The sequence below is a fragment of the Panthera tigris genome, chromosome D1 (genome assembly GCF_018350195.1).
Source record: "Panthera tigris isolate Pti1 chromosome D1, P.tigris_Pti1_mat1.1, whole genome shotgun sequence".
NCBI classification, from domain to species: domain Eukaryota; kingdom Metazoa; phylum Chordata; class Mammalia; order Carnivora; family Felidae; genus Panthera; species Panthera tigris.
This window is the reverse complement of record NC_056669.1, coordinates 106,585,889-106,609,092: the sequence shown is the minus strand read 5'-3', so window position 1 is coordinate 106,609,092 and position 23,204 is coordinate 106,585,889. Positions and strand designations below refer to the sequence as shown.

Sequence of the window (23,204 nt, the reverse complement as noted above, 5' to 3'; positions counted from 1 at the left end):
CGCCGCCTCTTCCACCCGGGAGGCCCGGGGAAGTTAAGGCCTCGTATGCCCCAGTATGGACCCCTCCACTCACAGCCACGCCCCCCCCTCCCCCGTGCGCCCGGCCCCCACCCTGCAAACCACTTCACTCCGTAGGAGGTCCGGGCCCCCTGTCGGGGGTAGTGTGAGGAGGACGGCCTTACCCCGCCCGCATGGGTCCCAGGGCACCCCCAGAGATCATCCAGGACCTACCGCCTGACTCCGTTGTGCAGGAGGGAAACTGAGCTGCTAAGCCCAAGGTCACTGGGAGTTGGTGGCAGAGCTGACGCTGGGCTCCTGAATTCCCCATGCTTTGTGTAGCATGGTTTCTCAAGTGGTGGCATTTTAGGCAGAGTGGCAGGAAGTGGGCCGAGGGGGACAGCTCCGGGTCTGGGGTCCCACCTGGTGGGATCAGATGGCCCCCACAGAGGGGCCTCCCTGGGCAGGCCAGTCCAACCTCCACCCCGCCCCTACCCTGCAGGCCTGTCTCTCTGGGCACATGATGTAGTGCCCTTTTGCCCTCATCCCTGGCCTCTGGCCACTTGTGAACAGTTTCTGCCCCATTCCTGGGGGACAGAGGGCTGAGGGGTTGGGGAGAGGCAGGACAGGGATGGGGCATTATGTCTGTGAGAACAGTGACCCCCCCCCCCCGCCGCCCCCCGCCCCGCACCCCCAGGAATCAAGCCATTTCCTACCGCTCCGGGATGGGTCGTGAATCCTGGTCGGGCATGAGTCCCAGGGCTGGACTCTGGGCCCCCGCACAGAACAGCGAAGGGAGGGAACCCGGCCTGCAGAGCCCCAAATAGGCCGCCCAGCTGCCCCTGCCCCTCACAGCCTGCTGGGAGAGCTCCTGTAACCATTCCTGGCTGGATCCCCTTTCAAAAGCACAGGGGAGGTGGCTCATTGGCTGGGCCCCTGTGGTGGAGTGGGTGGGGTCTGGCGGGGTCTGGCGGGGTCTGGCGAGGCAGGCCTGGGGCTGGCCTGGGGTGGGGGGTGGAGGTAAAGGGAAGGCGCCTCTCAGAATTAAGGTAGAGTTCAAGATGACTTCCCCCTGTCGTGAATAGTGTTCCTTCACCGGGATCTTAAAACTCGGGCAGAACTCTTGACTTTGCTCTACGCACACAGTGTCCGTCGTGCCCTCAGCCCTGGCCCTAGAACGCTGGTTAGAGCGGGGGGTTGGGGGAACTGGCAGAGACTCCTGGCACAGGGACTGTCCCCACGGGGGAGCCTGCTTCCCCTTCCCTGTCAGAGAGCAGCAAGCCAGCTTGGTGGGAAAGAAAGCGAGGGAGGCAAGGGGCCCAGCCACCTGCTCCTGGATCTGCCACTATTTCTAGGATCCAGCTCCCCGCCCCCTCCCGTTCCCCGGTGCCCCTTGAAAACTTCCAGACCTTGTGAAGCTGACAGGCCAGGGATTCCCAGACTACTGTGGTGTCTCTGCTTGGAGCTGGGATTTCCATTCATTCATCCTTTTTTTTTTTTTTTTTTTTTTTTAAGTATAGTTAGTTATTTTTAAGTACTCCGTGTACCCGACGTGGGGCTTGAACTCACGACCCCGAGGTCAAGAGTCTCATGCTCTTCTGACTGAGCCAGCCAGGCGCCCCTCATTCATCCATTTTTACTGAGCGCCTTCTATGCGGCCAGCACTGTTCTGCTGCTGGGATTCAGTCATGAGTGACATAGGCGAGGTCCCTGCCCTCACGAAGCTTCTTCCCTAGGGGCAGGAAACAGTTGAAAATGCGGTCAAGCCAATGGGGCGGTGCCAGACAGAGGTCACTGCTGGGAAGAAACCATGGCAGATGGCGCTGCCTGAGCTCCCGTGTCCAGTCAGGGGGCAGTGTGAGGGGGGCAGCCTTGCCCCAGGAGCCGCGGCCCCGGGTGCAAAGACCCCCAGCAGGCTTGTCGGGGTGATCTGTGTGTTTTAGTGAAATATTTTTGAGGCACAGGTTATCCCCAAATTCAGGCGCTTAAAACGGCAAACGACGGTTATTATCTCAAGTGTCTGAGGGTCAGGAACCTAGGGGTCGCTTGGCGGGGTGGTTCTGTGTGAGGGTTTCCAGGAGGCCCGCTGGGACTTGGTTACGGCCAAGTGAGTGAGGTGGCTCACTCACATAAAGTGGCCGTCGGCTGAAGGCCTGAGTTCACCGCGGGCCGGGGGGGGGGGAGAGGGGGGTCTCTCCACGAGGCTGTTTGGGTGTCCTCATGACATGGCAGCTGGCTTCCCCCGGAGCACGTAACCCAAGACAGGGAGCGTGAGGCGACCAAGCCAGAAGCCACGGTGCCTTTCTGTGACCTAGTTTGCAAAGTCCCACGCCGACCCGTCTGTTTTATTCTGGGGCTTAGAATGGAGTCATGGAGTCTGGCCCAGATTCAAGGGGAGGGAAATTAGTCTCTACCTTTGGAAGGGAGGAGGCTCAAAGAATCCGAGGTATCTTTTTAAAACCACCACCCCCCGGGGAGCCGCTTTAGCTGGACTCTGCCTCTGATTGGGGTCCAAGCCTTGGTCCTCCTGGGGAGGCCCCCACACCTTTCCTTCATTCTGCTCTTTTTTCTTTATTGCTGTGTAGTATGCCATGGTGTGGACCTACCCCACTTCGGGTGCCCGTTCTGTGGGTGGGCGTTTCGTTTTCCAGTTTGGGGCTGTTGGGACTAACGCTGCTCTGATCATTCCCGTACGTGTCTTTGATGGACACATGCTCTCCTTTCTCTCGGGGATATACGGACATAGGCCCCCAAAGGCCCGTCTGTGCCTGAGACGATCCTCTCTCGAAGACTGGCACACAGTAACCAAGCTCACGGGAGCCTGATGGAGCGTCAGAAGGTTGACGCGGCGCTCTCGGAGGGAGATATGATCACACTGGGTCTGGAAACTTGTGGGTGCCTGGGCGGGGCCTCCTCTCCCCGTGGAACAGCCACGCGGAAGCCAAAGCATAGTCTGAGTTCACTCACTGAGAGCCTGTGCTCTTAGCTGCGGAGCTGGGTGAACGACTGCGGAAGCCGCTCCCACCGTCCTGGGCAGGCTGGGCAGGGCTTCCCTGCAAGGGGTGGGCCTGCCCACCGAGGAGCCCCTTCCTTGGGTGGTCGGTCACTCGCTCAGCGTTTCAGTCTCTTTGTAGTGCTGAGCGCCTGCCCCGGGCCCTGGGTGGGGGATGTCTCAGCTCCTGGCCCCATGAGTCCCCTGGACACATGGCCGAATTCTGCCTCCCTCTAGGTATTCTCTTCCTCCCTCTTAAGCTGACTGGCCACTTCTGTAGACCCATTCTCCCTCGGGGTAAGTAAAAACCACCAGGCTGGATCTCCCTGGCTAGGAGACGGTCTTTGGGGGGAGCTCTCCGTTGTATCTGATTTTACTGGCCAGAGGATAATTTCCCTAATTTAATTCCCTCAGTGATGGGGGGGGGGGCCTCATCATCCCCCCAGATAGTGCCTTTTTATCAGAAGATTGTTGTACTGTAAAGGGAGTTGGGCACGAGGGGACTTAAGGTTGAGCACTGGGGGCAAATAGGGGCTGTGTCCCCACAGGGTGGGGTGCAGCCTTCGGGAGAAGGGCCACAGGTCCTCCTTCTGACCTGCAGTGGGGGCAGAGCGAACTGCTAAAAAGAGGGTGGGCATTGGTGTCACCAGACATGGGCAAGCCCCATCACCCCTGCCTCCATGCTCCCCGTGCCTCGGTTTCCCCATCTGCCAAACGGGGCCAACAGCACCTGATTCCGTGGGTCGTGCTGGGCTCGCATCAGAAACCATTTTGAATATGGTGGCCCCCACGGTGTCCCAAGGGTCCCCAGCGGCCCCCTTTCTTGCCACCCCTCAGGCCCATCTCCCCTCTCTGCTCTGTTTTGGCCACGGCAACACTGGGCCTGTGTAAACTTGTCTCCCTCATGGTCTCAAGTGTTGGAGCCCCGACCTGTGTATCCTGAGCCTCGTTTCCTCTCCGCAAGCTAGCGCTCGCCTGTTCTGACCCCGCTTTTCACTGGGAAGGGGACGAGGACTAATTTCAACCCCCCGTGGGTTTTCACGCAGAGTGGATGGTTTCTCTGATTTGATGACCGAACTGGGGAAATCCACAGGCACGTCTGGGAACGGGGGGTGGGGGGGTGGGGGGTGTCTTCCCCCACCTGTCTTCTGGGGAAGCGGCCTTGGCATATCCCAGCACGGGCGAAGGCGCGGGGGCCTAGGGAGGGCAATAAAGCTCCGAGGTGCCTCATGCCCCGTCTGCCCGTTGCCCGCGATTTTGACGAGGCCCTGCTCTTAGGGGACATTGGGCCCGGGTGATTAATGCCCCTGCCGCTGTGTTCCCCGAGCCCCGCCGTTATCAGCCCCATCCACCCGGCCTTCTCCAGAAGAGGAATCTCCCTCTGCGCCAGCCGGCCCTCACCTTTCTGAACACCATCTAGCAAAGTGCCATAAAGACACTTCTTAAAACACATCATTGAATTCCCGTTCGCCCGCTGCACTTTATGGCTCTGGCACAGGCTGCTTCCTCCAGCCCGGCTTTCGTGCCCGAGAGCCGCTGAGCGCTCCGTCCGGGGTCAGGCCTCCCCATCAAAATTTACTGCAAACATCTTTTTGCAACACCTGTCTCACTGAGCTGTGAAATACTCTCGCCTCTCCAAAAAAGAAAATTAAAACGTGTGTTATACATCTTTTATAAGGAAAATAAAACTCGCTTGTGCCTTCAGTCTGCATCCGTCCTTCTGGCAAAAGGAGGAAGAAAATGTTATAAATGTGTGGGGCTTCTCTGACAGCGGAAGCCAAGGCAGTGAGGATGACCCTTGGTCCCTCGGAGCCCGGGGGGGAGTCACCATTGGCTTCTCCTTCCCCGTAAATCAGAGACCAGCGCCGTGTGTGGTTCCTCAGGGGTCCGTCAGGCCACAGCCTCGCTCTGGAGATGAGGACGTCGTGCCTCCCACGCTAGGTGTGTGCCTGGGGACCGTGAACTGGAAGAGACAGGCTGGGAGGTGGAGCCATCTTTTGGATTTTGCTAGAGGGGGCCGTGCGGGCTGCGCGGGTTGTGGGCCCCTCAGACCGGGCCCCAGATACCGGGGAGGACGGTGTCGCGAGAGCCTTGGCCTGGGTCCCGTCCTGGCTTGCCCAGCCAGAGGGACTCAGCACACGGGAGTCCTGCAGGGTTGGCCCCGGTCCTGGCTGGCCAGTCCCTCCAGTGTCTCGGCAGGCTGGGAGAACCCCACGCTTGGGCGTGCCAAAGCCTCTGAGCAGGGATATCTTTGGTCTCAAGCGTGCAAGATGACAAATGTGGGCACCCAAATAATTCACAAAGTTCCTCTTCGCCTCCACGTTGGAAAAGAAAAGCCCTCTCCCCCCCCCCCCCCCAATTTCGTCCTGTTTCGCTTTGCGCTCTTCGAGTCTCCGCTCGCAGGAAGGGCCGTGTATCCGCTCTGCGTCTCGCATTTTGCAGCTTCCGGATGCCCTGACAGCCCCTTCTCATTCACGGCCAGCCTGCCCGCTCCCTATCCCAGAGATGAGAAAACTGAGGCTCAGAGAGGGCGAGTGACCTGCCCCGTGAACGTGGTGTTGGGAGGTCGTGAACTCAAACCCAAGGAGCGGCTTGGACCAGCATGTTCCTTCCACTGTCTCTGTTCTTCAGATGGGAGATGAGCCGAGACGGCGGCCGCGGCCTTGCCTTTGCTCTCTGGTCCAGCTGTTCTAGATCTCCCTCCATTTCCCCACCCGAATGCTGTCTCCTTCCTCAGGGCGTTTGCCTGTGTTGTCTCCTCCACCTGGAAGACTCTGTTGTCTTAGCAAACCCGCCCTCAACATTCAGGTCTCAGCTCATTCATTCATCGGTTCATCCCACAGATGCCCATCGGCGCTCACACATGCCATGCCCTGTGCCAGATGGTGGGAATCCAAAGTAAACACCACAGATCCCCAAGTGGCCAAGGTCAGGAGAGGAATAAGGCATAGCCAGTAGGGGAGGGGCTACTCTCTGGGGGTGGGGGAGGCAGCTGGGAGGGGCCTGTAAAGGAAGGTCAGGCAGGGGGCACAGCAGGTACAAAGGCCCTGAGGCAAGAAACAGTCTGACTGTGGGAGGAACTGAAGGGAGATTGATCTGCGTGGACTGCAGAGGTGTAGGAGGGAGAGTGGAGTGTTATGGGGAGGGAGGCCGTGGAGGAGGTTGGGGGAGAGGCGTGGCTGTCATGTGGGCCTTAGTGGGGACTTGCAGTTTGAACTGAGCTTTAAGTGGAGAGAATTCTGTTCCCAAGGTCCCTGGGCTGCTGTGTGAGGAACAGGCAATCGGGTGGACGTGGGGAGTGCACGGGCAGTAGACAGCTTCCAGATGGTTCTAGGGAGCAATGAGAGCGCCTTGGCCCCTGCTGGGGGTGAGCAGAAGGCTTGGTTTTGGGGGGTATTGTGGGGATAGATCTAACAGCCTGCAGCTTGATGGAACCAGGGGACTGGGGGAAAGGAAGGAGCCCTGGTTTGGGGGTCCTAGCGGAGTTGGGGGTTGTTCATTGAGAAGGGAGAAGAGTGAAAGAGAGAACAAACCACTTTTGGGGGGAAGGAGGATAGGACTCTCGGCGGAGAGATGAGGGGCTGGAGGTGTAGCCCCGGGACCATTAGCCGAAGGAGGGTTTTGAATGCACGGGATGGATGTGAACACCAGGGAGAGGGTGTAGATTAAGGAGGAGGGGAGGCAGCAAGGAGACCTTAGGGGTGAGTGGGGTGGGAGCCAGGAGAGGAGGGATCCTGAGGGGAAGGGGGGATGCTGAGTGCATACGGGAGGACAAGAGGGCCCCTGCATGGGGCCATGTGACCTGTGTGGTGTCTCTGACCTTGGCCTTGGTGAGACTGGTGAGGGCTCAGGGGAGCAGGAGAGGGAGGAAGTGGAGACAGTGGAGGCGGGAGACAGAAAGGAGGCCTCGGCTGCAGGGTGCAGAGTGCACGGTTGAGGGAGGGTTTATGACCTTGAGACACGAGAGGCCACGAGGGGGTGTCTGAGGGCAGAGACAGGACAGTCCAGGGGAGAAGGAACCACAGGAGCCTCTGGGAGGTGAGCAGGCGACCTGGGCTGAGGGAGGGCGGGCCAGGCAGGGGCCGTGGCCCAGTTCCCAGCCTGCGGGAGGAGGCAGCATCTTCTGGATGTGGGGGGAGGGTCCTTGGGAAAGGGGAGAAGGGCGAGGGGGAGCAGCTGGGCCTCCAGGGGAGGCGATCAGGAATTTAGAGGGAGCCTTCTGTTTCGCCATGGGATTTTCTCTAGCAATTCTGCAGCCTCTGGGGCAGACCCGAGGAGTCAGAGGTACCTCCTCCAGGAATCTGTCCCCGCCTCCCCTCTGCTTGGTCAGGCCCCAAAGCTCCCCCTGCCTCCCACCCGCGAGGCTTGGTGCATGGTGGGTGCTCAGTAAATATTTATTAACTAACTGCTCTGCATTCAGACTATCAGGCCGCGGCAGAGCCTGGATGGAGCCTGGCCTTTGCTCCACAGTCTGTCCTTGGCTCAGTGGTTCTGTCCGCCAGCAGCTGAGTGCTTTGCTATGTACCCGACTAGGCCTATTCTGCTTTTCTTTAGAACAGGAGGGAGAGATTTCTGGAGCGCCCCCCCCCCCCCTGCCGCCCCCTGCTTTCCCGAAGAGGACAGCCAAGCCTTGGAGAAGCACTTCAGCTCTTTTCCAAATACCAACACCCTCCCCCCAACACACAAAGAAAGGAGCATTTATGTGGGAGCCCTTGACCTGTTACTCAGATTGTGCCCGGGGTCACATGTCCAGCGGGGAAAGCAGCCCCTTGAGAAGCCTGCTTCCCTCTGGGTCCTCCCTCCAGGCAGGGAGATGGGCTGGGAGCATAGAAACACATTAGTGACGGAGGGGACTGTCCACACTGGGTGCCATCCACGGTCGGATATCCTTGGCCCCTTAGCTGGTGGTGGGGAGAGTTTGTAATCTATATCTGGCGAAAGCATTTTTTTAAATTTTTTATTATTTATTATTTTGTAATGCTTATTTATTTTTTGAGAGAGAGAGAGAGAGAAAGAGACAGAGTGTGAGCCAGAGAGGGGCAGAGACAGAGGGAGACACAGAATCCGAAGCGGGCTCCAGGCTCCGAGCTGTCAGCACAGAGCCCGACGCGGGGCTCGAACCCACGAACGGTGAGATCATGACCTGAGCCGAAGTCGGACGCTTAACCAACTGAGCCACCCAGGCGCCCCAAGCATTTTTTTTTTTTTTGTACTTTTCATTCTTCGTGACTTACTTACTTTATAACTGCAGATTCGTTCCTCTTAGTCCCCGTCACCCATTTCCCCCATCCCCGTGCCCCTTGGCCCTGTGCCAACTGAGGCAGTTTCTGTTTTGGTTTTTAGATTCTACATATTAAGTGAAATCATGTCGTACTTGTCCTGTTCTGTCTGACTTATTTCACTCAGCATAACATTTTCTAACTCCACGCATGTTGTCGCAGATGGCAAGATTTCGTTCTCTTTCGTTCCACTGTATACATCAACCACATCTTTCTTACCCGTTCGGCCATCCAACTTTGGTTGCCTCCGTGTCTGGGCGACTGTAAATAGTGCTTTAGTGAACGTTAGGGGGCGCATGTATCTTTTTGACTCAGTGCTTTCATTGGGTAAATGCCCGGAAGTGAAATGACCGAATCGTATGGTATTTCATTCATTCATTCATTCATTCATTCATCATTCATTCATTCGTTATCTCCACCCCCGACGCGGGGCTCAAACTCACGACCCCGAGACTAAGAGTTGCATGCCCTACCAACTGAGCCAGCCGGGCGCCCTCGGTATTTCTGTTTTTAATTTCTCGAGGGACCGCCGAACTGTTTTCCACGGTGGAAGCCCCAGTTTACATTCCCACCGACAGTGCACAAGGGTTCCCTTTTCTCTACAGCCTCGCCACTCCTTGTTATTCCTTGTTTCCTGTCTTTTTGATTCTAGCCATCGTGGCTGGTGTGAGGTGACATCTCACTGTGGCTTCGATTTGCATTTCCCTGATGACGAGTGATTCGAGCAGCTTTTCGTGTGTCTCCCGGCCCTCTGGATGTCTCCTTTGAAAACCGTCTATGCAAATCTTTTGCCCATTTTTAAAAAAAATTTTTTTTTAACGTTTGTTTATTTTTGAGACAGAGAGAGAGCATGAACGGGGGAGGGTCAGAGAGAGAGGGAGACACAGAATCTGAAACAGGCTCCAGGCTCTGAGCGGTCAGCACAGAGCCCGACGCGGGGCTCGAACTCACGGACCGCGAGATCATGACCTGAGCCGAAGTCGGATGCTCAACCGACTGAGCCACCCAGGCGCCCCTCTTTTGCCCATTTTTAAAAAATCGGATTGTTTGCTTCGTTGGTGTTGAGTTGCACGAGTTTGGTGAAAGCATATTTTTAATGTTTATTTGTTTTTTGAGGGGGGGGGGAGGGGCAGAGAGAGAGCGCGGGGGACAGAGGATTCCGGGTGGGCTCTGAGCTGACAGCAGAAAGCCCAAGGTGGGGCCCGATCTCACAAAGTGTGGGATCATGACCTAAGCCGGAAGTCGGATGCTTAACCGACTAGGCCACCCAGGTGCCCCTGGTAAAAGCATTTTGAATCCGAATTTAATCCCCTAGGGCCAGGACCACGTCTGCCTTATCCTTGTACCAAATGCACATCGTCGGTGTTTGTGGAAGAGGTTTGGGGAGTGGGCTGCCAGAAAGTATCGTTCTGGCTTAAGCCACAGCTGAAGCAGATTTGGGGTGCTGTGAACCTTTTATAATAATCCCAACCATAATACGGAGCTGGGCTGTGAGCTGGGCCCTTCCCGTGCTCCTGGTGCGTCCTTGAGGAGCGAAGGCTGTGGATGCACTGACTTCTGCAAGGTGAAGGGCGCGGCTGGAGGCCCCACCTCTCTGCTGAACACCTGCCCTTTGCAGAAGCCTCCAGGAGGCAAACCCTTCCTCTCCCACCGCCTCCCCTAATTGCCACCCCCCCCCCCACCTCTGCACATTTTCTGATGCTTTTTGAGTTCCTTGAGTGTGGCCTTGGCTGTTTGTTACCTACCACCAACAAGTGGTCAGTGAGGGCCGCTCCATTTGGGGAGCATGCGGTCTAGGGGGGCAAGGCTGGGCTGAGAGCCTGGGCGCCTGGTGGCCTCAGGCCGGCAGAGGGAGCCCGAGAGCCAGAAGCCTGGACCGCTGTGCTAGTGGGAAGCCTCAGAAGGGGGCTCCGTGCTGAAAGAGAGAGAGAGAGAGAGAGAGAGAGAGAGAGAGAGAGCAGGGGGAAGGGGCTATGTGTGACTATGTATGGCCTACCCTTTCCGAGATCCCCGTTTCCTCCTCTGCAAGATGGGGGCAATTCTAGCTGCTTACTTGGTTCACACTGGGAGAAGCCCACCCGGGCATCTGTCTGTGGGGAACTCTCTGCCCGTTCTGGGGGGATGCCGCGAACAGCCACCAGATCTCCTTGGTTCTTTGGCTCTTGGAGGATGTCTGTCCTGTTCCCTGTGTCCTGCCCCCTCCAAATAACCATGTGATGATGAAGCGGTCTATTGAGGATGTAACTGATGATGTAACTCATCCGTGCCACCAACCTGCTTTCCTTATATGCCCTGAGTAAGCTTGAGATTATCCTTTAAGGGGCATCTTAATCCTCATGCTCTAAATGTAGAAATTAGGGACCCAGAGGTCCGTGGACACAGCTGGAGAGTGGCAGAGCTGAATCCCGAACTCAGGTCTGTGGTACCTGAGAGCTGTCCTCTGTCTTCCCGGGCCTCAGTTCCCCTCCTGAACAAAGTGGGCAGGGCGGAATGTTCTAGGGGCCTCCTGGCTCTAACACCCTGCCTCTTCGTGTGCCTGTGGGAAGGGTGGACATGTAGGGCTGGTTCGCATCCTCGGACGAGGTGACAGTCTCGGTGAGGAGGGGAGCCTACGGGGGCTGGGGGGTGGGAGAAACCCCTGGGACTGCTTTCCTTCCTGCCTGCCGGCCCTGACTCTCCTTCCTGCCTGCCCCGTCTCACCCCTGTAGCATTTCTGAAGGGCCTGAGCGACAAGCAGCGAGAGGAACATTACTTCTGCAGGGACTTCGTCAGGCTGAAGAAGATCCCGACATGGAAGGAGACGGCGAAAGGTAGGCCCTGCGCCGGGGACCCCTGGCTACTTGGCCGGGGGCCTGTTCAGCCCGGGTGGGGGGAGCGTCGTACCGACCGCGCCAGGAAGGCCAGCCGCGTGCGTCAAGCGCTCGCTATGTGTGGGGCACGGTGCGTGCATCACCTCCCTTAATTATGAGCACAGTCTGAGGCAGGTTCCGTTTTTATCCGCATTGTGCTGTTGGGAAACTGAGCCCCGGACCGCCCGCCCGCACGGTTGTCAGGAGCCGGGATTTGACGCAGAGGGATAGTGGCCTGCCGTGGGGCACGCTGGCGAGCGTCCAGGCCCTGCAAATTGCACGCCCGGCCACCGCTAACCCGGGGCACCCGGGGAACCGGTAGGCGGTCACCCGCCTAGGCCTCAGTTTCCACGTCTGTAAAATGGGGATGAGTGACATTAATAGTGCACCTGTGTTTAACCTTGCGAAAATTCAAGGACACCGAGCGTGTGCCTCACACGAGAGGTGCTTAATCATCGTGGGTGGCCGTGACCAGTGTCCTCAGTCACCACGCCTCAGGCTGCCTCCGGAGGGGGTGGGGGTGGGGGTCGACGGAGGCACCGGTGGGTCCCTCTGTAGTGCGGGCCTCTCTCCGACCCCCACCCCTTGGCCTCTGCTTGTCCAGGGGTGACCGCGAAGGTGGAGGAGCCAAAGTACAAGAAGGATAAGCAACTGAACGAGAAGATCTCCCTGTTCCGAGGCGACATCACCAAGCTGGAGGTGGACGCCATCGTCAACGCCGGTGAGTGGGGGCTTCTGGCTGGCCCGCGCCCGAGACCCGGGTGGCCGCCTCGTCACCTTCGCTCCGGTCTGCGGTGCCGGGCGCGGGTGGGCGCCGCCTGGCTCCAGCGAGGCTCGGGTGGCCGGATGCGGGTGGCTCGCCGGCGCCACAGGAGCCCAGCGCGTGGGCCGTGCCGACTGCCTTCCCTTGAAACCTTGACCTGCCGAGTCGGGGGCTCCTTGGCCGAGCTGCCTTGCAGCTCCGAGACCCATTAGCGGCCGGGAAGGGAGAGAGCTTGGCTGGAATCGCGCCGGGCTTGCCCTGCCAGGAAGGCGGAGGCCAGAACAGGGCGGTCTGACCTCAAGGGCTCTAGACGCCCGACCACTGCTCTCCTTCCCCTGCCTCCTGCCTGCCGTGCCCCCCCCCTTTATACCTGGAGCAGGCGAGGGAGCTCGTCAAGGGGAAAGCGGGGGCAGAGGCCCCTGTGCCCTACGCTCAGCTTCCTGCTGTGGCTCTAGCCGGCCTCCTGCTTCTCTCCCTCCTGGGGGCTGGAGGAAGGTGGCTGCCCTCCTCCTAGGCTGCGGGTGTCTGGCCAAGGTCAGGAGTGGGGCGTCAAGGGATAGTCAAGTCCATGGTACTTCGTGGGGCCAGAACGAGTGGGGGTGAATCCCAGCCCTCGTTCACCTGCTTATCAAGCTTCGCGGGGAGGAGCTTCCTTCGAGAAAGGTTTGGAGACGCAGGCAGAGCCTCCTCTGGGGAAACCTTGCTGTGCCGCCACATCCACCTCCCGACCAGTGCAGTCTCAGCACCGCCCCCCCGCCCCCCCCAGCGGCTCAGATCTCCTCCACCTTGCCCTCGGGCTTGCAGCCATTGTGTCTAACCCCAGCGCTGGCCAGGGAGTGGCATCGCCCAGTGACCCTGGGACGTGGTGGGCCTGCCCTGCTGCTCTTCTTGGTCCGGGCTCACGGAACCTGGGGTGAGGCAGCCACTCGGCCTGTCCCAGCCCCGCCTGCTGGTGGTCTGGGTTGCATTTCTGGCAGTGGCATTGTTCTGTGTATCTTTTTGCCTGTTTGTGCAGTCACACAGGTGTCCTCCCCACCCCCCCCCCCCGCCCCCGCCGCCACATTGCCCATCTCAGCGCACAGGTGACCGGTCACACAAAGGCAGGAGTTCTGACTCAGAGCAGAGGGAGCTCGGTCACCTTCGAGTTTCTGCTGGTGCTTCTGCTGGGTTTCTCTCAGGCCGCTTAGCAGGTCTGCGAGTCTCTGGGGAGACATGGGGTGAAGACAAGCCAAGCTGGGTCGGCAGATGTCCTAGTGGTCCGGAAGAGAAGGGCCTTCTTGCCACCTGGACCCAGGAGGGGCTGGTCTGGGGTGGAAGGACCAAGCCTTGGAGCCGCGGCTGAGGATTCAGCCCTGCAGGCTGGTGGGGCCGCTCTGCTGGGTGCCTGGGCCGTCGTTGGCAAGGGTGTGAATGGATCCCTGGCGGCACTTTTCCTGATGAGCTGCAAAGTGGTCAGAAGGATAAATGGGGCATCTTATCAGCTCCTTTCTAACGGAGTCGGAGTCGGAGGGCCAGGAGGGAGGTGCGGAGCCCAAGGGAGGGTGTTGGTGGGATGCAGTAGGGACAGGGTGGAGGCTGCATGCGGGGCCGTGGATGGGACTCGTGGCTTTTCTGAAATGCCCTTGTGCCTGGCCGGACTCCCGAGGGCAGCGGCTCTGAGCCCCCCTCGCTCTCAGAAGAGCACTTTGGTCCCAGCTGCATTCAGCTGCACTGGGTTGGGGGTGGGGGTGTTTGCCGCATCTCTCTGGGGACTCCTCTTCTCCGTGTACGTGCCTGGGCCTCTGTCTCCCCCTCTGCGTGACGGGGACGGTAGAAAGCCCAGTCACTGGGTTGTTGGGGGCATTAGGGACCCATGCTCGTGAGCGGTGATGCTCATGCAGCACCTGGAGTGAACCAAGGACCCATCACCTGCCTCTGTTGTTGGCGCTAGAACCAATGCCGCCGTTGATGCTCTGGGTGTGCGAGAATGCCAAGGGATGCTGGGCGCCTCCTGCTGATGAGCAGTTTTCACCTCTCCCTGCTTGCCTCAGTTTACCCGACGCTTCTTGGTGTGTTGTCCTGGGATCTCCTTTTTTCCCCTAGATTCTCACAGCAGGGAGGATCCCCCGGGAATGGCTGAGGCAGGCCCCGACCGTAGGGCTCCCACACAGAGCCTGCTTCCCCTCTGGGCCCTCCCTCCAAGCATTTTCCCGGTGGCCTTGCCACTGGTCAGACCTCAGGGGTTATTGGTGGCGGTGGCCTGGGGCCCCACGCCCAGGGTCCTCCGGCCTCATCCCTGGGGGCCCCAATGGCCTTGGCTCAGCTCCGGCCTGCCGCCCACCAGGGGGCAGCAGAGATCGCGGTTTCCGCGCCCGGTGGTGCCCGTAAATCAGCCTGTTTATTAGCAGAATAAAAGTCGCGGCAACGCGGGGCTTTTCGGGCCTGCATAAATCTGGTCTGTGCCTCGTGAAACCCATATGTGCTTAATTCATATGTAAAGTTTCAAGCAGGAAGAGAATACGTGTCCATTAAATTCTATTTGACTTGATTATAATCATTAGCCATGAATAATTGCTTCTCAGCACCGACCGCCGAGCCACAATGAGGAAAAGGAGCGAGCAATTATAGCGGGGTGCGAATTTTTAAATTTTTATTTTTGAAGCTGAGGGCAGTGTTGGTCCCATGGGGGTCAGAGGCCCATGGGGAGTGGTGGGGGCGGGGGTGGTGGTGCTGGGGACTTGAGGTCAGCTTTGGAGTTTCTGGATTTTGTGTGTGTGGGGAGTTTCTTTTTGTCCCTGTGGCCAGATGGGGATGGGGGCAGGGAAGGTGCCATAGCTGGCTGGGCTGGGCTCCAGCTGCAGGGACCGTGGAGGGGGAAGCATGCAGGGGAGCTGGGAGGGACTCGCGGGAGTAAAGGGGGTCAGGATCCTTAGAACTCCCTCCATCCTGGGGGCATCTGGGTGGCTCAGTCGGTTGGGCGTCCCACTTCAGCTCAGGTCATGATCTTGCAGTTCATGGGTTCGAGCCCCGCATCGGGCTCTGTGCTGACAGCTCAGAGCCTGGAGCCCGCTTCGGATTCTGTGTCTCCCTCTCTCTCTCTGCCCCTCCCCCACTCACCCTCCGCCTCGCTGTCTCTCAAAAATAAATAAAATTAAAAAAGAATTTTTTTTTTTTTAAACTCCCTCCATCCTGAAGAGCTGTGAGCTTGGGGTGTCTCCAGCCTGGCTGCAGTCTCCCTTCCCACCCTTTCGAGGGACCCTGGGGATCCTTGGGGATGGCCGGGGCCGGGCGCCCTCCCTGCCTTCCGGCCTCCTCCTCTCCCCGCGCAGCGACTCTGCCCATGGCCTCTCTCGGGACTTTGGGGAAATCAGACTGTTTGCCAACTGGGCCTCTGGCGTTTGAAGTCCAGGCCTGCTTTTTACCCCACTCTGTTGGTATTTGCGATGTGATTGGAGCGTGTGTGTACTCTGTGTGGGATCTATGATGGTCGATGCCTGTGGGATGTGTGTGTGTGTGTGTGTGTGTGTGTGTGTTGTGATGTATGCTGCATAGTACATGGAGGGGGGCTGGGACGGAGAGTAGAATGCGGGATGCCTGGCAGGTGGGTGGCAGGGCTGGCGGTCACAGGGGCAGGACCCTCCGAGCACCCAGGTGAAGTGCAGGCCACCCCGGGCCCCCCTCGGCCGTGTTTTCACAGGCTGCTGCCGAGGCTGCTCGCTCGGGCAGTGCCCGGAGTGTCTCAGGCTCTCGCCATCTGGTAGCGGGCCACGGCTCCTACCCACGGGGGCACGCCGCATCCATCTTAATTAAATGGGGTTGCCATGCTGGCAAGATAAACCAGGGAGCCCCTGCGGGCCCCCCCGTTCTGCAGCAGAAGAGCTCCAGGTTGGCCTACGACCCCCCCGCCCTCCCCTTCCAAGGCTGCGTCTGGGGAGAGCTGTGCCTGGCATCTCCTCCAGAGAAGCTCAGGTCTGGGGGTCTCCGTTCTGGGGGGGGGGGGAGGACGCTTCGGCTTGTGGGGTTTTTGCATCTTCTTATTGCCATGGGGGGGGTATGACCTTGGCGGGGTCACTTCCTTGCCCTTGAGGTTCCCAGCTTACCAGGCCTGTGCCTGTGGCTCCCTAGTTTTTGGCAGACAGCTGAGTCCCAGGCAGGAAGTGGCCCAGCATAAAGAAAGACCCCCATTCTTGGCCAGCCCAGGGGTCCGGCTGCCAGCTTTGGCCTTCAGGGCATAACGGGACAGAGCAGGGATGAATGTGATGCTTTGTGCAGACAGAAGGAATCTTCCCCTTCAAAGCCGTCCCAGGCCAGCGAGTCAGGGCCGCGGTGGGCACAGAGGCCAGGAGCTGATTGGAATCCCAGTATTCCTCTTGGTGGTGGCTCCAAGCCTCTGTTTCCTCATCTGAAAAATGGGCCATCCTCGGCCCCACCCAGGGGGGCCGTGAGGCCTTTGAGGGGCCTGGGCACGCGGGCCGGGACGTGCAGAGCGGGTGGAAAGCCATGCTTCACAGCGACAAATTGCCTCGCTGGGAGTTTTTTGAGCCGCTTATTTATTTAAAATAAGGCATGAAGTGGTGCTCTGTGTCCTTAAGTCCTGGGTCTTTGATTTGTGAAAATCTGCCAGCCGCTTACAGCCCCCTCCTCCTCGTGAGCCAGTCACCGTCCAGGCCTCATCCTTTCCGCTGCCTGGAGGCCCCAAGGAGCCCAGCCCCGGCCGGCCCTGGGCCACCGCTCAGAGTCAGTGATTTAGAGACCGCCTTGATGGACTAGCAAGCAGGAGGGGCTGAGGGACGCCGGCTGCCTTGTGGGAAGTGATCTGACGCTAAACTGTCGCAGTAAATCGCTTTATCTGTCACTTCAGATTTAAATGTGTTTGCTGAGGCTTGCCGGCTGCCTCCGACGGCAGCAACCTCTCCGCAGTGGGCAGGGAGGGTGGGTGCGGGGCAGCCTGGGGGCAGACAGCCCAGCCGGAGCTGGGCCCAGGCCCCCGGGGGCCCACGGTGAGGGCCTGCCCCCTCCCTCCCCGCCGTGGCACTGACGTGGAGGCATCCTGGAGGCAGGCAGGACTGCGGTCCCCACTTTCAGTGATCAAACCAAGGCGCAGCTTGGCAGGTGACTGATTCGGAACTGGAGCTCCTATGTGGCCTTTCCTTCATTCAGCAGACTGTGCGGTAGGCCTGTTTTGCACCAGGCAGGGAGGTAGGCCCTGGGCTACAAGAGACACACTCTCTAATCCCCAGTGTGAGGTGAGACACATGAATGGAAAGGGATAGCAAAGTCCATGAGGGCTTTTGCTGCAGGGGTGGCAGACAATCTGGAAGGCTGCCTGGAGGAGGCAAAGTGGAGGCGGGGCTCGTGCTGAGAAGGGGGCACTGCGTCAGAAGGTGGACGAGGGCGTTCCAGGGGCAGAGAGGGAGAGCCCTGGCAGGAAGGGGTGAGACAGGGTAGGGGAGACTTGGGGAAGCTCTGAGGAGCTTGGAATGAGCCATGGCCTGTCCTGAGCAAGGGTCTCCCTCCGGATCTGGGCTGAATGCACATCCCATGCCACCTTTCCTGGCCTCCTGGTGTTATTATGTAAGCCCACGGTGTCAGAGGGGAGACTGAGGCTCAGAGATGTGAAGTAACTTGCTTAAGGCCACACAGCTAACCAGTATTGGTGCTGAGAGGGGAGGTTTGCCTGACTCTGGAGCTTCCAGGAAATCCTTGTGTTTAAAAATATATATTTATTTATTTTTGAGAGAGAGAGAGAGAGAGCACGAGCGCACACACAAGCTGGGGAGGGGCAGAGAGAGGGGTCAGAGGATCCAAAGTGGGCTCGGAGCTGACAGCAGCGAGCCTGATGTGGGGCTCGAACTCCTGACCTGAGCTGACGTCAGACACTCAACCGACTGAGCCACCCGGAATCCTTGTATTTTGGGGGGTGGGGGTGGGAACACCTCTTCCTTGTTCCCTTTTCTTTTCTGGTCAAAGAGTAGGTATGTTGTCACCCCCACCCCCTGCGGGGCGCAGCTGAGGAGTGGGGGGAGCGGTGGCGTTTGAGGCAGTGGGCGGTCTGATGCAGGAAAGGTGGTGCTAACATCTGGGTCTGGGATCGGCTGGGTCTGGGCTCGTTGGCCCTGTGAGGCCCCGTGGCGGGCTGTAGCTCCTGTCGTGCTTGGTTGACCTGGGTCCCGCCCCCTGCCCCCAACTCAGCCCACAGAGCCTCTGTGTCTAGGCTCTCGCAGCTTGTTATTCATTATTCCCTCTGGGCCGGGAGCTGTCCCCACATCGCACCCATGGCCTCACTATTAGCAGGTGCTAATATGTCCCCCATTTTACAGACGAGGAGACTGAGGCCCACACGGGACCAGAGTGCCGGTAAAAGGCCGAGCCAGGAATCAAACCCTCACCTTTCAGACTTGGGGTTTAAGGGGGATGCAGTCACGTTTGTGTTCTCAGAAGCTCCCTCTGCTTCTAGTGTAGGGGTGAGGGACAGAGTAGCTTGGAAGGCCGGCTGGGAGGCCTGGGGTCCAGTTGGCCCCCTCCCCACAACACCCGAGACGGTGCCAAGGCCTAATTTCCCCCACTGTAGGAAGAGGGCGGCTCGTTTCCACAAGGTCGAGAAGCGGTTACATAAATTCATAAATGATGGATCCCTCCTGAATTATTGAGATTCCCTTGAGGGCTCGCAAGGCCTGGTCCAGCGAGCGGAGCTTGGCCAGTGGGCAGGACTCGAGGACCCTGGAAAGGTCCTTCCACCCCCAGGTCTTCTGCCAGGTCTCCTGTGTATTAGCCAGATCCTTCCCGTCCTTCCATAGGGAACACGTGGGTGGGCCGTGGGCCTTGGACCCGGTGACCCTTTGTCCTGGGTTTCAGTGAAAGTTTGCTGAATAAATGATTGAATGCCTTTGAGAGTGGGTCAGACAGAGGGAGGGACTGGAAGTGCCAGTGACCCCCTCTGGGCCTCCTCCTCCTGCCCCAGCCCAGACACCGCTCAGCCCCCCCGTGACTCGTCGTCTTCGATGTCAGGGCTAGAGGGCGGCAATGCGTTTGCCCGTGGACACTACAGGCTGCTTGGGAGGTTCCTGGCTCTGGGGATACAAGGCTCAGGCGGACCCGGTACCTGCCCTCAAGGCATTTGCTGTCTCTTAGAGGAAAATGGGAGGGTGTCTGAGGCCCAGAGGGACCATGACCTGCTCAGGGTCACACAGCAGGAAAGTGGCAAAGCAGGCCTGCCCCCCCCCCCCCCCCGCCCCAGGAACTGGGCCCCTTCTCCTTGTCCTTCTTCTCCCCATCACGACAGACACAAGGTCAGGAAACACGGTGCCTCCCTGCCCCCTGCCGAGTGGCTCCTCCCTGTCCTTGAGGCCGGCTGGCCTCAGCACCTGCACCTGTGTGCCTGTCTGTGTTCCCAGCGTGCTCTCTCTCCCGAGCACTGAGCTGAGGAGGCCGGAGCTTGTGGGAATGTGTGTGTTTGGAAATTAATGGGGACCATTAAATTGGCCAAGCATGAAAAGGGCTGGATCTGCGGCCCTTGGCTTGCTCGACCAGAATGATCCGCCAGCACCCTGGCAAAGGGCTGCCCAGCCGGCTTGAGGCCTCTCCAGGAGGCTGTGGCTCGCCTGCTTGTTTAACGGATGGGTACGCCGTGTCCCTGGGAGGTGAAGGGGTCTGGACGCAGCACGCGGAAGCCACGGGCCCTCCCCAGGAACTGGCGCCCCTTCCCTTCCTCTCGACACCCAGCTCTGTGCAGCCGGCTGTGTTTGCAGGGGCTCTGGGCCGAATCTGTTCTCTCCGGACCCCTAGGGTGGGCTCATACGTACCCCCAACCCTGACCCTGAGGCCTGCTGGCTGAGGCCTGATCTGGCCCCAGCGTGGGGTGGTCTCTAGGACGTAACATGGCCTAAAAGAGAGTCCAAGGCTCGGCCCTGTCTCCTCGCCCCACCCCACCCCACCCCTGCTCCCCAGACAGCCCCACCAGCTCTGGTGACCCCATCACAGGGCATGGCAGTGGCAGTTGCCGTCCTGGGTACAAGCTGTGAGACCTCAGGCAGGTCATCTAATCTCGGCCTCGGTTTTCTTGTCTGTGTAATGGGAATAAGAGGGCATCAGGCCCCGCCTCCTGGGGTTGCTGTGAGTTTGAAAGGAGACAGTGCAATGTCCGGGCTAAAGGAAGCCCTCAAGAAATGCCAGCTCTTGTATTCGCTGCTGCTGCTGCTGCTTCTCTGGGAGGGTGGCACTGTCCTACAGGGTGGGGCCTGTTGTCACATGCTGCTCAGATGGGCCGGGGACAGGGGAGGCCTGAGGGGACCTCCTTCTTGTCCTTCCCGTGGGAAACTGAGCCCTTTCTGGGCCCAGGGCGGGTTGCTGAGGCAGGGGGCCCTCCTGATTTGGGGTTTGCTGACCGTAGGGTGCAGGGCAGGTGGGCCCGGCGCCCCCTCTCTTGTGGCAGGGCCTTCAGTGGGGGAAGGGTGTGCGTGTTACATGGGAATAGTAGTCTCGATTTCTCGCGTGTGAGAGGGTGCAGCCGCCCGTGGGGAGGGCGCCCCGGGCAAGTGGGGGCCAGGGCCGTGGCTGCTCACGATACAGACTGGGGTAAAAATCCGGTTCCGCTGACGGCTTCTCCCAGCCTCGGTTTCCACCGGTGCGCCCCGTGGAGGGTTAGAGGAAAGTGAACGAGTGCCTGGCAGGCCGCAGGGGCTCCGTGAGCGACAACTGTCGTTCTTAGTAGTGAAATACCTCACTCCACCACCAGACGGGAGCCCCCGGAGGGCAGGTGTCCGCCGGCCCCAGGTCGCCATCCCTGGACGGGGCTGTGCACGCGGCGGTGCCCTTGGGGGGCTCGGGCGGCCCGAGAATGCCTGCCTGCGCAGTAGCTCCCTGATGACAGGTGGTGGCCGAGCTCCCTTAGTGGAGGCTTCCCGGTGCCCTGTGCCCTGAGCCCTGCTTCCCGCACACGGGGCGACAGCTATCAGTGTCCTCGCGGTGGGGGAGGAGGGGTTGTGTCAGGAGACAGAGCCAGTGAGGACTCCAGCACCCCCCCTCCACCGCCACCAGGGAGGACGGATACTGGGGGACGGAGCCAGGGCCAACAGCGGTTCGGGAGGGCGGTGCCCGGTGGCGGATGGGGCCGGCCTTCCTCTGCCGGGACACCCGGCTGGCATCACCCGCTTTGGTTCATTCAAACCCCATCCGCTGCACCCCGCTCCCAGCAGCTACAAGTGGTCCTCGTACGGCCGTACCCACCCCCTTCCTCCCCATCCCTGCTTCCTCCCCCTCTTCGGACATTGTAATTGCCATAAAAATAGGAGCTTAGCTGCGGAGTAGCATGTGGGAAGAGAGAGGCCCGGCTGTCAGCCATTCCCCTGCCAGCAGGGCTCGCGTCTGTTTTATTATTGCCGCCTGGCTGTATTTCACGTACGGTTTAAACATCATCAAACGCCACATCCCTTTTGAAAAGCAAGAGCTACCTTGCTGAGGATGTTGAGGAGAAACAGGAACATTAAAATCTACGAAGCAAATGGCCCAGAATTGACATTTGCGATGGGAGCTTTGCGGCTTTGACTGTCAAAGGAGCTGAATCCCGTCTGGCAGCCGGCGGGGGGATCTTTCCCCGGTGAGGGTCACGGGAAGGTGGGGCGGGCTGTGGCTGAAGCCTTGGGTTTTGGCAGAGAGGGGACCCAGGCGTTGTAGGCGGGGGTCAGGGGGTGAGGGAATTCTGTGGGTCACCGGACTGTGTTTGGTGCCTCCCTGGCCTTGACCTTGACTCAGCCTCAGCTGCCCGCTAACGAGGCCGGCAGGAGGGCCCCCCCCCCCCCGCCACCCCTGCACAGAGCAGAGTGCTGGGCTCTGGGGCTCAGGGGTGGGAATGGGGGCGTGCCAGGGGACCGACTGGACAGAGCCGCCGTGGTCACTTATAAACTCTTGTAACCTTGACCAGGATACACCTCCCCTCTGAGCCTCAGTTTCCTCTTCCGTGAACCCTGCTGGGAGAGCCACGTTCCCCCCTCCCCACCCCCCCGAAGGCGATTGAGGGGATGGAAAAGATTCATGAAAATGTGACAAGCCGTTGGAATTCAATAAATGGTGGCTGTTATCACCGAGGAAGTGGGCGTTTGAGCTGGAATTGATTTTTTAAAAATATTTAACCCACCTATTTCCACTGAAAAATAGGTACAATAAAACTAGGGAGCCATTAAAACAGGGACAGGAAGAAACAAGGGACATGGGAGGACACTGAGCTGGGCGTCCAATAAGAACGTGCCCCGTGCACTTGGCCACACCTGGGAGCTTTTGGCCTGGATGCCCATGGCACGTGCTTTCCACCCTGCCAACCTCTGGCCTCGTTCCTGGTCGTGGCCCCCTGCTCAGCCCTACCACCTGCCACTTGATGCTGGTGTCCGATGTACTGAGAGACTACGGTTCATGCCCCCCCCTTCTATTTTATGCCCTTAGGGGGCTTTGGGGGGCAGCTTGGCTCCTGGCACCTACCCTGGCCCGGCCCAGACGACACCTCATAACTAGGCCGAACAAGTCTGTGGCAACTGGATGTAAAGGTGGCTTTGAGCTTCCTGGCAGCCAGAGCAAGATGGGGAATAAGATTTTACTTTCTGTAACTTCACATTTGGAAATCAATTTATTCTTGAGCTTGATGCCTCTTTCTAGTCTGTCTTTTTTCTCCATCTTCTCCCTCTATTACCCTCACCAGTGTTTCTTTATTTCCCCTACGGAGACTTCCTACCTTGCTCCAGAGCCCACCGCCCCTGCCTCCCCATCCCCCCCCCTCCCCCGGCCCCAGCCTCGCTCTCCGAGTCTCTCCAACACGGCTTTGCTTCTGACTTGCGAGTCCCCCTCTGCCCTCTTGTTTGTCACTGTCCATTCCCGTGTCAGCCGGCCTGGCCTCTGGCCTTACCCAGGCCCACTGGGTCTGCCTCTGCGATTTCTCTCAGACGAGCCAGTGACTAATAAGGGTTGCCCCCAGGGGGCCAGAAAAATCTTTCCCTCCTTAATATCAGAGTTTAAAAATGTGTCACCATCGATTTGAAGGAAAGACTTGTTCCCGCTGAGAAAAGCGGCCGGAGATTCGTCTCGCCTCCGGAATCACACAGGCAGCTGCATAAATTCCACAGCCACCAAGCGCTCTCCATGCAAATGCTGCCTCTCGGCCCCACAGCCAGCGCGAGAGCCCCTCGGAGGCTGCCCCCGTGCTTCCGTGGGCTGACACCCCACTTCCCCACCCCTCCAGGATCCCGAAGAAACTCTGGGGCTCCTTTGCAGGGGGGTGTCCCTGGTTAGCGGATCCTCGCTTCTCTCTACCTCTTTGTGGTTAAGCTGGAGGCTGAACGACTTCCATGCCACGATGTGTT

The 23,204-nt window shown here is 59.2% G+C and overlaps 1 protein-coding gene across 1 annotated transcript in view; it reads left to right on the top strand.

The window, feature by feature from the left end:
* Positions 1–23,204, top strand: part of MACROD1 (mono-ADP ribosylhydrolase 1) — a 145,513-nt gene that overhangs the window by 508 nt on the left and 121,801 nt on the right. Inside the window, 2 exon segments of the mRNA XM_042958231.1 lie at positions 10,977–11,078; positions 11,722–11,838. Coding sequence (XP_042814165.1) covers positions 10,977–11,078; positions 11,722–11,838 — 219 coding nt within the window.